At 40.0% G+C, this 15885-nt stretch overlaps 1 protein-coding gene across 2 annotated transcripts in view; it reads right to left on the bottom strand.

Moving 5' to 3' along the window:
* The window catches only part of ANOS1 (anosmin 1), a 151738-nt gene that overhangs the window by 109730 nt on the left and 26123 nt on the right, over positions 1 to 15885 (bottom strand). For both annotated transcript variants that reach the window (XM_074814874.1, XM_074814875.1), the window contains exon 2: positions 12293 to 12340. In XM_074814874.1, the coding sequence (XP_074670975.1) occupies positions 12293 to 12340 (48 nt within the window). The remainder of the gene's footprint in view (positions 1 to 12292; positions 12341 to 15885) is intronic.

Below are 15885 nucleotides of genomic sequence, written 5' to 3'. Positions count from 1 at the left end.
TGGTTCTGGTCAAGCTGTTCTAGCTGACCCTGCTTGAGTAGAGGGGTTGCACTAGAAGATCTCAAGCAGTTCCTTCCAACCTAAACAATTCACTGATTCTTTGGTACATTTGTAAGAAATGGGTAGATGGGCATACAGAATAGTGACACTAGTGGAAAGAAAGAGGTAAAATACCACACAAAGATTTTCAGAGGATAAGTTAAGGAGAGGCAAAGCTTTAAACAACAATTATGTAAAGATTTGAAAGTAGCAAAGGTGAAGTCAGTGGGGAAATCCCACAGCATAAAACAGTTTACTGCACTGTACAAAAAGAGCAAATCTCCAAAGCGACATGGTTATCCTTGAAGTACTTGAGTTATCCTTGAAGCATTTTACACATCAAGTAGTACTTTATTATAGCTGTTACTGGGACATTGATCAAAAAACTTAATGGTTATTGTAATGTTTTAGTTCAAATGAGCTAATCAGTGACATCAGGATTGAAGGCAACCTGCACTGGTGGTGTTCGCAGTCCTGAGGGATACAGGTCAAGCAAAGAGTAAAGTCAGGACCCTGAATTTTAGGAAAGCAAAATTCCAGCAATTCAAGGAATTAGTCAAGAGGACTCCCTGGGAAACTGCCCTCAGGGACAAGAGAGCAGAACAGAGCTGGAAGATCTTTAAGGATGCTTTCCATAGAGCATAAGAGCTATCGATCCCCAGGTATAAGAAATCAGGAAAGGAAGGCAAGAGACTGGCATAGATGAGTGGAGATCTACTGGTCAAACTAAAGGGCAAGAAGAAAATGCACAGGCAGTGGTGCAAGGACAGGTAACCTGGGAAGAATTTAGGGACACTGCCTGGTTGTGTAGGGATGGGGCCAGGAAGGAGCTGAACTTGGCAAGAGACACAAAGAATAGTAAGAGCTTCTGTAGGTATGTCAGTCAGAAAAGGAAGGTCAAAGAAAGTGTATCCCCCCCGACAAACATAACTGGCAAACTGGTAACAAAGGACAAGGAGAAGGCTAACGTGCTCAACAACTTTTTTGTCTCAGTCTTCACTGGCAACCTCTCTTCACACACTTCTCAAGTGGATGGACTGCAAGGCAGGGACTGAGGGAGCAAAGTCCCTCCCATTGTAAGAGAAGACCAGGTTCATGACCACCTGAAGAACCTGATCATATATAAGTCTAAGGGACCTGACCAGGTGCATCCCAGAGTCCTGAGGGAAATGGCTGATGTAGTTGCCAAGCCACTCTCCATGATATTTGAAAACTCATGGCAGTCAGGTGAAGTCCCTGGTGACTGGAAAAGGGGAAATCTTGCACCCATTTTTAAAAAGGGTAGAAAGGAGGATCCTGGGAACTACCGACCTGTCGGCCTCACCTCTGTGCCTGGGAGGATCGTGGAACAGATCTTCCTAGAAGCTACGCTAAGGCACATGGAGGACAGGGAGGTGATTTGAGACAGCCAGCATAGCTTTGCCAGTGCAAGTCTTGCCTGACCAGCCTAGTGGCCTTCTATGATGGAATGACTACATCAGCAGACAAGGGAAGAGCTATTGCTGCCATCTATCTGGACTTCTATAAAGCCTTTGACATGGTCCCCCACAACAACCTTCTCTCTAAATTGGAGAGATATGGATTTGATGGATGGACTGTTCGGTGGATGAGGAATTGGTTGGATGGTCACATCCAGAGGGTAGTGGTCAATGGATCAATGTCCAGATGGAGATCGATGACAAGTGCTGTCCTTCAGTGGTCCATACTGGGACCAGTGCTCTTTAATATCTTCACCAATGACAAAGCCAGTGGGGTCGAGTGCACCCTCCGCAAGTTTGCAAATGATACCAAGCTGAGTGGTGTGGGTGACATGCCTGAGGGACGGGATGCCATCCAGAGAGACTTGGACAAGCTTGTGAAATGGGCCCATGTGAACCTCATGAGGTTCAACAAGGCCAAGCGCAAGGTCCTGTACCTGGGTTGGGGCAACCACCGGTATCAATACAGGCTGGGGGATAATGGGATTGAGAGCAGCCCCAGGGAGAAGGATTTGGGGGTACTGGTGGATGAAAAGCTGGACATGAGCCGGCAATGTGTGCTTGCAGCCCAGAAAGTCATCTGTATCCTGGGCTGCATCAACAGAAGTGTGGCCAGCAGGTTGAGGGAGGTGATTCTGCCCCTCTACTCTTCTCTGGTGAGACCCCACCTGGAGTACTGTGTCCAGCTCTTGAGTTCTCGGCACGGAAGACATGGACCTGTTGAAGCGGGTCCAGAGGAAGGCCACAAACATTATCAGAGGGATGGAACATCTCTCCCATGAGGAAAGGCTGAGAGAGTTGGAGTTGTTCAGTCTGGGGAAGGGAAGGCTCCAGGGAGACCTTATTGAAGCTTTTCAATACTTAAGGGGGCTTATAAGAAAGATGGGGACAAACTTTTTAGCAGGGCCTGTTACGACAGGACAAGAGCTAATGGTTTTAAAGTAAAAGAGGGTAGATTTAGACTAGATACAGGGAAAAAAAAAATTTACAATAAGGATGGTGAATCACTGAAACAGGTTGCCCAGAGAGGTGGTAGATGCACCATCCCTGGAAATATTCAAGGCCAGGTTGGACAGGGCTCTCTAGTTGATCTAGTTGAAGATGTCCCTGCTCATTGCAGGGGATTGGACTAGATGACCTTTAAAGGTCCCTTCCAACCCAAACCATTCTATGATTCTAAGTGGATTACATAAAGGGGAAGTTACTGGTCAAATTAAACAAGAGGAGTGAAAAAGACCCTTCACCTGTGTGCAGTCAGTATATGTATATAGTCAGTGGGTTAATATGCGTTAGAAAAAAATACTGTTGTGAAAATGGTTGTTTTCTGCTTTTCTCCTGAACCCACTAAGTAATCTATATTTCATTTTAAGAAGCAATATAATGAAACTGATAGATAACAACATCTGTGCATAGGATAAACACAAGAATACTATTTTCTGCTCTCATGAACATTGCGAACTGCAAGTAAAGACGTGTAAGATCAGCTCCAGAAAACACAGATCTACTAACAACCATATCTGGGCAAAATTCTTCTCTCAACACTGAACACACATCTCTCTACTCAGAATTTATCATTAATGTCATTGAGAATTACACTTGCAGAAAGAGCTAGAATCCATACAGATTTCATTATATGACTTTTATTTATAAAATCTCTCTTAGAAAAGAAAAAGAGCTATCACTTTAACAAATGATAAACAAATCTCTAGCAAAAAGTGTCACGGATATTTCTCAACAGCAGCACTAGACATTCTGTTTTAGACACTGTATATTCAACAGTATTTTAAACACTGACCTATCCTACCCTTCCCTCCCTAACAGTTGCCATTACACCCAAAAAGATTAAGTCTTTTTCTGCATGTTTCCATTTAGAGAGAACTTTTCCAGTATTAATGGGTGTTACAAGTATGTATCAAAGCCAGCTGACTACCTGTATTGGAAACAAGTTGAACTCTTTAAACTGAGATAACAGATTAGATTATTATATGTTAGATGAGATCAATATACTACAGACACTACTTCATCATGTATATAACTTGTACCTCATAATGCTTTAAATTAATTACTTAGATAACTCAGAGTATGAGATATCATAGAAAATATGACTAATCAGAGGGGAAAAGGAGGAATAAGTCCAAAGTTAATTTTATTTGCATACCTATACATGTAACCCATGTCAAAATATTATTTATTTTTGTTTTTAAAGACAGCCTAGAGACTATAGGCATGAAAATATTTTTAATTGCAATGTGAAAACAAACACTTTGCCATGATGCAAGACTTAAGTCCAACTTGCATAAGTATACTGGATCTATCAGATTCCAGTTTTAAAAGGTCTTCCACAAAACAGATAATACACTCTGCAGAGCTTCTGTTTTTAATTACTCTGCTGGGCCTGCTGTTGGCAACAGGAGCTGGGGTTTATGTAGTCAGGTATGTGGAAGAAAAGAAGGGAGTGTCTACTCGCATGGTTGTCTCCTCAAACACGCTTTTGATCCACGTTCTCTCCAGGAAGAAGTAGAGATGACTGTGTGTCAAGAAATACTGAGCGCAGCCCAACCCAGCCCATTTTGCTTTTTCTCAATCTCTCCACTTTCCAGCTCAACTTTCTTATACTGTTTTTTATGAGCCCACCTTTCCATTACTCAGCAAGTCTGACAGGCTGCCAGTAATCTACTAGTAAAAGGAAAGAAATGCTAAATTTTAACTTTCATTATCTAGACAAAATCTGAATTGAACCTTAGGACAGAAAGTTAATTCTACACCATGTAGTATCAATCCTAATGAGGGTGGCAATGCTCGTGGAAACATTTACACTGCTCCTGGGAGCATGGAGGGTTCAAGAACATATTTGCAATGCTTGTACACCAACACACACAGTATGAGAAACAAACAGGATGAACTGGAAGTGTTGGTTAGTTACTGGAACTATGATATAATTGATATTAGTGAGATTTGGTGGAATGAGTCCCATGACTGGAGTGCAGGCATAGAGGGCTACAGGACATTCAGGAGGGATAGGCAGGGCAGGTGAGGTGGAGGTGTGGCACTATACGTAAGGGAGAGGTTTGATTGCACAGACCTTACAGTTAGGGATGGTGTGGCTGAGATCCTCTGGGGAACGATTACAGGGATGGACAACAAAGCAGATGTTGTAGTGCATGTCTACTACCAATCGCCCAGCCAGGACGATAGCACCAATGAGTTATTCTATAGGCAATTAGGAGAAATATATGTATTGGTAGCCCTTATACTTATGGGAGATTTCAACGTCACAGACATGACCTGGGAGTATCATACTGCTGTGATGAGCAGGTCTTGGAAATTCTTGAAGTTTGTAGGAGATCACATCTTGTCACAGGTACTCAGGGAGACAACTAGGAAAGATGCCCTCCTAGACTTGCTGTTTGCCAATAGAGAAGGACTCGTCGAGGATGTGATGGTAGGTGACCGTCTTGGCCACAGTGGTCGTGAAATGGTTGAGTTTAAAATTTTCAGTGTAATAAGAAAAAAGGACAGCAGAGTTGCTGCCATGGACTTCAGGAGAGCAAACTTTAAGCTATTCGAGGAGCTATTCAGCAGAGTACCCTGGGAATCTGCTTTTGAAGGCTTAGGAGTCCACAAAGGCTGGTCCATCTTTAAGAACCACATTTGAGAAGCACAGGAGCAGGCAATTCCACTTTATCGTAAGTCAAGCAAGCGGGGCAGAAGATCAGCTTGGCTGAACAGAATACTCCTTGTGGAGCTCAGGAGAAAAAAGAAATTGTATGATCTCTGGAAGTGAGGTCAGGCTTCGCAGGAGATTACAGAGCTGTGCTTTGTATATGCCAGGGAGAAGACATGAAAGGTCAAAGCTCCATTAGAGTTGAAACTGACCTGTGTTGCGTCAGATAATAAGAAAGGCTTTTTAAAGTATGTTAAGAGCAAGAAGAGGTCTAAAGAAAACATTGGGCTGAACTTGTTGAAGATGATCATCTGACTAACAGGGATGAAGAAAAAGAGGAGGTATTCAATGTGTTTTTTGCCTCAGTCTTTAAAAACACTGATAGACCTTGGGCTGCCCGGTCCCATGAGTCAGAGGACCACAAGTGCAGGAACAGTGACTTTCCATTTGTGGACACTGAAATTGCAACAGACCAGCTGTATCAGCTGAATGTTCACAAGTCCATGGGGCCTGATGGGATTCATCCTAGACCACTGAAGGAGTTAGCAGTTGGCATGGCAGGACAATCTCTCCCAATGATCTACCAAAGGTCTTGGGTGTCTGGTCAGGTCCCTGCTGACTGGAAGCTAAACAGCATGATTCCAATCTACAAAAAGGGCGTGAGGGGAGACCCAGGGAACTACAGACCTGTTAGTCTAACCTCAATTCCTGGACAATTATGGAGAAGATTATACTTGGTACTAGTGAAAGGCATTTAAAGAACAATGCAATCATCAGGCACAGTCAACATGGGTTCACAAAGGGAAAGTCCTGTTTAATTTGATATCCTTCTATGATAACGTCCCCACCTGGTGGATGAAGGGAAGGCACTGGATATAGTTTTTCTGGATTTTAATAAGGCTTTGGATACTGTCCCTCACAGCACCCTTCTGGACAAGTTGTCCAACTGTGGGATGAGCAGGTTCATGGTGCGCTGGGTGAAGAACTGACTGAAGGGCAGAGCTCAAAGGGTTGTGGTGAATGGGGCTACATCTGGCTCATGACTCGTCACCAGCGGTATTCCTCAGGGTTCAATTCTAGGACCAGTTCAGTTCAATATATTTATCAACAATCTGGATGCAGGAGTTGAATGAACCATTAGCAAGTTTGCTGATGATACGAAACTGGGAGGTGCTGTTGACTCTCTGGAGGGACAAGAGGCCTTGCAGAGGGTCTAGGTAGATTGGAGCATTGAGCTATGATTAATGGGATGAAATTTAACAAGCCCAAATGATAGATTCTGCACCTGGGACGCAGTAACACCAGGCACAAGTATAAATGGGGAGAGGAGTGGCTGGGGAGCAGCCCTGCAGAAAGGGATCTGGAGGTGCTGGTCGCCAGCAGGCTCAGTGTGAGCCAGCAGTGAGCCCTGGCAGCCAAGAGGGCAAACTGCATCCTGGGGTGCATCAAACACAGCATAACCAGCCGGTAAAAAGACGTGATTGTCCTGGTGTATTCAGCATTAGTGCAGCCTCACCTGGAGTCCTGTGTGCAGTTCTGGGCCCCACAATCCAAGAAGGATGTGACGGTCCTTGAATGTGTCCAGAGGAGGGCAACAAAGCTGGTGAAAGGGCTGGAAGGACTGTCCGATGAGGAATGGCTGAGGACTTTGGGCTTGTCTAGTCTGGAGAAAAGGAGCCTGAGGGGCAACCTCACTGCTCTCTGCAGCTTCCTGAGAAGGGGAAGGGGAGGGGGAGGTGCTGAGCTCTCCTCCCTGATACCCAGTGACAGGATGTGGGGGAATGGTTCAAAGCTGCACCAGAGGAGGTTTAGACTGGACATTAGGAAGCATTTCTTTACTGACAGGGCGGTCAAAGACTGGAACAGGCTTCCTAGAGAGGTGGTCGATGTCCCAAGCCTGTCAGTGCTTAAGAGGCATTTGGACAATGCTCTTAATAACATGTTGTAACTTTTGGTCAGCCCTGAATTGGTCAGCCAGTTGGGCTAGATGATCACTGTAGGTCCCTTCTAGCTGAAATATTCTATTCTACCCTGTTCTGTTCTATGAGGAGTGGCTAAGGGAACAAGGGTTGTACAGCATGGAGAAAAGGAGGCTGAGGGGAGATCTGAAAGGAGGTTGTAGCGAGGTGGGTGTCGGTCTCTTTCACCAAGCAACAAGTGTTAGGACAAGAGAAAATGGCTTCAAGTTGCACCAGGAGAGGTTTAGATTGGATATTAGGAAAAATTTCTTCACAGAAAGGTTGTGAAGCATTGGAACAGGCTGCCCAGGGAAGTGGTTGAGTCACCATCCCTGGAGGTATTTAAGAGATGTAGATGTGGTGCTTAGGGACATGGTTTAGTGGTGGACTTGGCAGTGCTGGACTTGATGATATTAAGGGTCTTTTCCAACCTAAATGATTCTGTGATTCTCTTCCTCTGATTTCCAAAGAAAAACCCAACAAGTTTTAAAGACTCAGCTTCATGCTTGATACATTAAAGAGTAAAAGATTAAAAGAACCGTTTTCAGGATCAAATAGCTACTGGATTAATATTCACTGGTTTTATCAATATATAAACAACATACGGATGTTGTTACAGAAAAATACTTTAGTTTGTATATACAGTAATTCCCAAGAATCATTTTAATTCTAACCAATAATACCAAATGGTTTTCTCCTGGATAAATTGTAGAAAAATGTCTAAACCTTAAAGTAAACTTCATTGCCAAAGTATATTTTTGTAGGGACTATAAGAAATTAAAACACACCAGATATCTACTGTAATTTCATAGAATCACAGAATCATTCAGGTTGGAAAAGACCTTTGGGATTATCGAGTCCAACCATCAGCCCTACTCTACGAAGTTCTCCCCTACACCATATCCCCCAACATCTCATCCAAACGACCCTTAAACACATCCAGGGATGGTGACTCCACCACCTCCCTCGGCAGCCTATTCCACTGTCTGACCACTCTTTCTGTGAAAAATTTTTTCCTAATGTCCAGTCTAAACCTCCCCTGTTGCAGTTTAAAGCCATTTCCCCTTGTTCTGTCACTAATCACCTGTGAGAAGAGACCAGCACCAACCTCTCTACAATGTCCTGTCAGGTAGTTGTAGAGAGTGATGAGGTCTCCCCTCAGCCTTCTCTTCCTCAGACTGAACAGTCCCAGCTCCTTCAATCTCTCCTCATAGGATTTGTTCTCCAGGCCCTTCACCAGCTTTGTTGCCCTCCTCTGCACTCGTTCCAGCACCTCGATATCGTATTGAGGTGCCCAAAACTGGACACAATACTCCAGGTGTGGCCTCACCAGTGCAGAGTACAAGGGGACTATCACCTCCCTACTTCTGCTGGTCACACTATTTCTAATACAAGCCAGGATGTCATTGGCTTTCTTGGCCACCTGGGCACACTGCCAGCTCATGTTCAGTTACTTGTCAATTAGAACCCCCAGATCCTTCTCTTCCACACAGCTCCAGCCACACCTCCCCACGCCTGTAGCGATACATGGGGTTGTTGTGGCCCAAGTGCAGGACCTGGCACTTGGCCTTGTTGAAGCTCATCCCGTTAACGTTGGCACAACGATCCAACCTATCCAAGTCAATCATTGGATGGCTTAAAAAAAAATAAAATTTGTTCCATTCAATTTCTAATAAAAATTCTTATTCTTCCGAGACCATGAGACTTAAAAAAAAAAAAAAAAACAAATACCCACCATAAAGTAACAGTGAGAAAAATAAACACAGTAGAAAAAAGAAAGACAAAGCTATTAAATAATATGAAGGGCATAGGCTCAAACAAAACAAAAGAACCATGGACAAAGTTAGACAAAAAAAATCTGGTTTCAAATCTATTTCCAAAGAAGTTCACCGCAAACTTCACTGACTACAGTGCCAATTTTACCTCAATACTCATATTCGCAGGGGAAGACAACCATGCAATTGCAAGATCCCAAGAAAGTCTTCAGTCTGTACAAGCAGACAAGTAGGAGTGCATCAGGGCAGTGAGTAACTACTGAAATCAAAAATGGCAATTTATTTAATGATCTTATAGTTGTCCTAATTATAAAAGAGTATTTTTAGCCTGCTGGAATTACCCACCTCATGTCAAAACAGGGCAAGCATTCAAGAGCTCTCTTGTGTTTTATCTTATAAAATAGACCTCTGGAGAGATCTTATTAAATTAAATTACACATAAAATTATTAGTGCATATTTTGCTGCTTACAGTCATGCTTTTGTGATTTGCTCCATTAAAATAACAAAAATAAATAGCTGTTTGGGATGTAGGTAGCAATCTACAACTGTTCCTGTGAGAGCTAAAAGCAGCTTAGTTCAATAGATTTGCACCTCTTTCAAAACTTGGTAGTTCTCAAAGGTATTCATCTTCAAACTAACAGTTGTTGTCTACACTTTTATTAGAGGGCAATGGTATAATAGCTGGAATTAATTTTAGAGGTACTTCACTGAACAAATAAACGAATATCTAATCAACAGCTATCTTCAACTAGAGAAGCATTCTTAAATATAAAGACCACAGACTTCCAAGAAAAAAAAAAAAATTTTCATTGTGTGCTAGTATTATGATATTTTTCCCAGTTATTCTATGTACAAAATTGTCACCACAAAATTTCCACAGAATTTTATGCCAGACTGATCTTACTCTCGGAGAATAATGGACAGAGACTTTAGAACAGCTTTTTCCTGGTTCAGGTCTAGGCAAAAGGAAGCCAAAACAGACATCAAAGGTGCAACGATGAGAAAACATATGAAAAAGCTCTGTATTGGATGCTTTATGATGATTTTTTCTTCTCCATAGCTCCATCTCCCATCCAGAACGTCTACTTTTACAGGCTACTGTCTGCCCTTGGAATGATGAAAATACTTCTAAAATAAAATTGGGATTCCTTATGTTACAAGTAAGAAGATGGACTACTCTGTACCTTTTCCTTCACATAAAGTGTACTATGAAAGATTAAATTAATAGAAAAGTTACTAAATTAACTACATCAATCTTTTATTGCTGTATCAGCTACTGTCTGATACACTGATGCAACTTCCAAATAACATTTCTCCACTGTGTATCAGATGCAAATACTTGTGCAAACAAAAGGTGCTCCTGTGCTTCAAAGTCCCCCCACTAACAAAGTAGCTGGATGTTTGCTGTCATCTGCATTTTACCACAAATCACCTCACAAAGCTGTGTCACTAAACACCACAACCACAAAATAAAGATGAACACTGGAAGAATCCTTTAGAAAAAATGTCATCTGAGATATCAGAATCACACTCATATAAACCTCCACTGAGGTGCTGAGAAGCAGTGAAAGGAATTTACATTTTTAAAAGCTTAACTCAATCCCCTGCATTACTTTGAAAGTTTCAGTTAGGTAATGCTGTTGTTTGACTTTGCGTTGCAAAACACAGAAAACCAAAGCTTGTCTGAAATGAGAACATCCTGCTCATGTTCAGCTCTGCTAACAATTTAAACAAGTTTATATTTACTTCTTTTTCTAAATATGGCAACACTGCTTTCTTAAGGAAAATGTATTACCTTCCTAAAAAAGAATGAAAATATAAGGTAACATGACTAAAGTATATGCAAAGTAATTTCAACTCTTCTTTCATTTTGTATTATAATACAATTTGTAGCATTCTTACACTGATTTCAAGAGACTAATAGAATCTTAAGCTAGTCCTTAAATTCATAGTACCTTATATACACCTTATATGGATTCTATGAACTTGGGAATGACTCAGAGAGATGTTCCTATAACCTCTGCTCTACTTTAAAATCTGGATAATTTTTCTTGTATGATTCTTACTTTGTCAGGTAGACAAACCACTGGAAAACCTTTCAGATTACATACCATTGTAGCCTTCATAACTGAATAAAAAAGAAAATTACATCAGGATCACTGTGGTACAAGACCCCCACACTTCCCTTAAAAGGCAATTCAGTTATGATGAAACACATTTTCTGCACCTCTGTTTGGGTTTTTTTCAAGAATGATGAGATTTCATTGCAAGGGTTTAACCCTTAGCAGCATGGCACAGCTAATGGGAAATGTTCTGTTCTCTTCTTATACCGACGTTGTTATACCCCATTTTTAATACTGACAAAAGCAATCAACTTTGTTTTATTTTCCTGCGATAGAGCAGTCAATAAATTTGTCTACTTCCAATCCCATTCATTTCAATGGAAGCTAGATCAGTGAACCAGTAATCCCACTCTTTAAATGTAGAGAAGAAATTGTCATGTGTTAAAATCAAGTGTTAGCACCAGCATATGCATTGTTTACATTATTAAAACACTACAGAACAATTCTACTTGGATTTAATCCCATTTGCAGTACAACGTTCACAGAATAAGGAATAAATATTGAAGTTAAAAAGCCTAAATTCTTGTAGAAATACATTTTCAGGAAGATTAGACAAAAATACTACCTTCAATATTTTCAGGTAAACTTCCAACAGATGCATCTTCCATGACATTTACGAACAGTCAGCACCAGAGTGTGTAATTCCACTTTGACCCACCAAAGCTCCTAAATCACTGTTGCTTCTATCTAGGCACCATAGAAAGACTCTTGCACAGGAGAATCAGTTGACAATTAGCTCACCTACCCTCTAGGCTTTCAGGATTAAAGTGCTGGGATAGGACAGGGCATCAGTAGAGTCACTGGGATTTGTATCAATAATATTTTCAAAGAAATTCAGTGTCAGGCTAAAATTTAAATGCCCGAACTGAATGAAATGTTGAATGTTGACATACCTTGGTGCTGTTGGAGGAAGATTTTACAGTGATTGACAGTTTTACTCTCTTATGACCAAAACCACTGAAAGGACACAAATGATACACCAGATTTTAGCCAGTGTAAAGTTTGTTGATAACCACAGAATTATGCTGGTTTAACTGAGCTTGATAAGTATCCTCAACATGATTCCTTTCTCCTGAAACAGTAAGCCACTCGGTTTTAATTTTGGATATTTTATTATAGGTTGAGGACTCCAAATAAATAGACTCCAAAGAACAGATGCTTCTGAAAATAGGCTAAAATGAAAAGCTCTTAATCTACAGACAAGCAATTGAAAGCAACTAGGTAACTTAAATGAGAGGGGAAAAAAGGACATACCTTTGAACACTGTTTATGATTCTGGCACCAAGCAAGTGATCCATTGTTCTGAAAGACAAAGTACATGAATATTAATATTTCTTTAAGACTAGACATGATCATCCTACCAGGTTTAAACAGAATACACCATCCAGTTCTGCTTAGAGAATGATGTTGTGTCACAACACTAGTACCAATTCTGACTCCAACTCCCTTGTGTTGAGTAAAAGGCTCAGGCAAGTGTAAAGTGATAAGAGGAAAGTTAGGAAAGCTTTTCATCAGGTAAGGCTGGTGGAAAACTGACTGAATTCACCTTTTAGTCCATCTTTGTAAACATTATCTAGACTTGCTAGGAAGCAAACAAAAGGTAACAGTTGTATTTAAGAAACTGATATGGACTGGTAGTAATTCATGAACAGAAAGCCCATTAGTCAAATTTCAATATTGCATAGTACTTAAAATAAATTGTCAATGAAAGATAATAAACAGCCTTGAAGTAAATGGAAAATTTAATTAAATGAGACATGAGTTTACCAGAAGTCAACCATGCCAGTTTTATTTTACCTTTTTTGACAAAAAAGTGCATTACCCAGATCAGGAAACACTATAGCTCTCATTTATCTTGACTGTAGTAAAGCAACCAATACAGTACCACATACAGAATAATAATGTAAGCTAAAGGAAAAGAGAACATGATGAAAACAGAAAGATAGATATGAAACTGGCACAGGGACAAACAGCAACCTGCAGTTCTACTAGAGGAGCTTCTGAAGGGTCAAATTTGGAAACAATATTTCCTGGTAACAAAACATAGCTCAGGAAAGAGAAGTGTATGTTTGTGGGGTTAAAAGATGAAACAAAATATTGATTCACATTCTGTATATTGGAAGATCAAAACATCATCAGGAAGACCTGAGTGACTCTGTGGACTGAACATGAGAAATGGGGTACAAACTCTGCAACACAGAGTGCATGTTCATGTACTTAGGAACTTATATGTATATATTTCTTCCATAATAAATCAGTAACACAGATTTGGACCAGACATTCTGGGAAGTTCAGGAACTGAAACTAAAGCACTGAACTTGGATGTTACTTACTCTTGTACCTTAAGAACCAAACTAATGCAAATTATACTTATGCTTTCACCTCAACTTTTAATCTGAACTTCAGAAACTTTCATATATGCCAGTTTTTTTCAATGAGCTGTAATGCTAAAAATTTCTATTCCTGTATTACCTAAGGAGCTCTGGAGATGATAAATGTAAAGACATCTATTCATTTCACTTGTAAGCTTATTTAGGAACAATTTAAAAATTTTATTTCATACAATTTGATTTCAATATTTTATGAAAATTTATTTTGTCTTATCTTCCCAGCAGATTACAATGCAACCATTATTTGATTTTATAATATCATTTTTATCTGCCATTACTGTAGAATTTAGCTAAAAATGAGATTTGCTAGCATAAGAATAGCAAACTATGAGCACCATATCAGGTCCAACCCCTTCAAAAAGAGAGACATAAATAGAAGAAATAAAATTTTAGAACAGCTGTAAATAACATATGCTAGTGGGAATACTTCACTATTACTCTCAATGCTGTATGAGGATTTATTATTTCCATTTACAGATCTAGCCAGCAGTAATGTTAAAACAATATTTTATGTGCTACTTTCAATTTATCCCCCCTTTCTTCTTCATATAAAATGTGACAGAGGTAGCTGATTGCAATAACAGATTAGTATCAGCTCACCACTTTGTTTCAGTTATGCTGCTGCTTTCCACTGAACTAGAAAAATCACTCCTGCCTTTGAATTGTATCTGTTACTTGAGACACTAACACCATAAATGTCCAGATGTGTGGCTCCCCTACTTCATAATTTCAATGTCTACAACTGTTTTCATGTTTCTACTGAAAGCTATTACCACTTGAATTAAAAAGTAAGTTTAGCAAAACATAAAAGTATTGTTTAGCAGCTTCATACAAACTAACATGGTGTGAATGATCTTTCATTGTACAAGGTGAAAGAGCAAATTCTACAGGCTTCCTTTGAACAACAGGGTATCAGAGGAAGCAGGAATGTGAATGCTAAATGAACGCTCTCCTCCACTCTACATGTTAGCAAATGATTAATCTAAGTTGCACATTCAGCTGTGACTTTTTTTCTGCTTTCAATCTAGCGCACCTGACTGAAACTGTAATTTCAAACTATCAGAAATTTGTTTTATCTGTAGCATTTTACATGCTCCCAGATTACATCCTCAGTTCCCTCATGTCTGTTTTTCTTAAAACCCAGTCCTGTCCTGACTTATTGCAATGAGAGTTTTGACTTAGTCTTCAGTGGTTGCTTAATTCTGCTGTGCAGAAATGGCCTTAAGGAAGAGTTAAATACCACTGTTTCTGCTCATCTATAAATCTTCCACCAGTGTACCTTCAGGGCAACCTTAAAGTATCTTAATATGTATACTGAAGAGAAGAAGAAACTGTGCTCAACGGAGAAAACTCCAAATATTCTATATTCCCAGCACTGACACGTCATATGAAAGATGTCAGGCAGACAAGACTAAAACAGTCTCCAACATCACATAGTAGATGGAGACACTTTCAGTCTGTGACAAAGGAAACTGTAGACAACCAGAATCAGACCTTCAAAGAGCAGGACTGTTTGACATGTATAAGGCAAGAGTTTACAAAAGCATAGACAGGAGAGAAAAAACAGGGGAAAAAAAAAAAAAAAAAAGAGGATAATTTAAAAAAGAAAACCAGACAATATTACAAGATTCATCATTCAATTTTTTCATGAAAATACAAGCCACAAGTATTTTCAATGAACCTGGTAAATCGGCATCTCTAATCAGTCTTACTAGGCTTCATTTCAGCAAGTATATGTGCCCACTTGCTTTCCTCTGGTAAATCACAAATATCCTTGGGCCTAAACAGGTAAGATATAAAAATCTGTGTTCTGTGCCCTCTTATGCCTTGAAAAAAAGAAAAGTTGTGCAGCATCTCTTGTAGGAAAATAATGCATGTAGAGAGGCAATGAAGAATCAATCTTCACCTATCTACAGTGTGCCCCAGGGGAAAAAAAAATAATAAACTTCACAAGCAAGTAAAAACTCAACTTTCATTGGAACAATGGCAAAAAAAAAAAAAAAAAAAATCCTTCATTTGCATCTCTGTCCATAATTATGTTAGGAGATAACAACCCTTTTTTTGAAATGCCAGAGATCAGCTGTGAAAAATGAACTAGACACTTAATCTGCTATGACAGTACCTGTATACCTATTACCAGTTTTGGAAGTCTTTTCTCCCCTGCCCAATCTTCAGTTCACATTTGAGTGAAACCGCAATCTCTCAGAAGTGCCTCTCCTGATGACCACACTGATTCTTTCAAAATGACAAAGAAGCATAGAAATAAGCCCTTCACTGACGTGAAACAGAGCATTTGAGTAGACAAATCAATAGCTGCTGTAATGATGAATTTAAAAGAGACACATTCTAAACATTTTCCTTAACCTTTCAAAAATCTCAACAGCATGAAATTATATGTAACGGTAAACCATAATTTATACCATGTCTGACATACATTTCCTGACTGCATGCTTACTA

The sequence above is a fragment of the Strix aluco genome, chromosome 2 (assembly GCF_031877795.1).
Source record: "Strix aluco isolate bStrAlu1 chromosome 2, bStrAlu1.hap1, whole genome shotgun sequence".
NCBI classification, from domain to species: Eukaryota; Metazoa; Chordata; class Aves; order Strigiformes; family Strigidae; genus Strix; species Strix aluco.
This window is presented reverse-complemented; position numbering and strand designations above follow the sequence as displayed.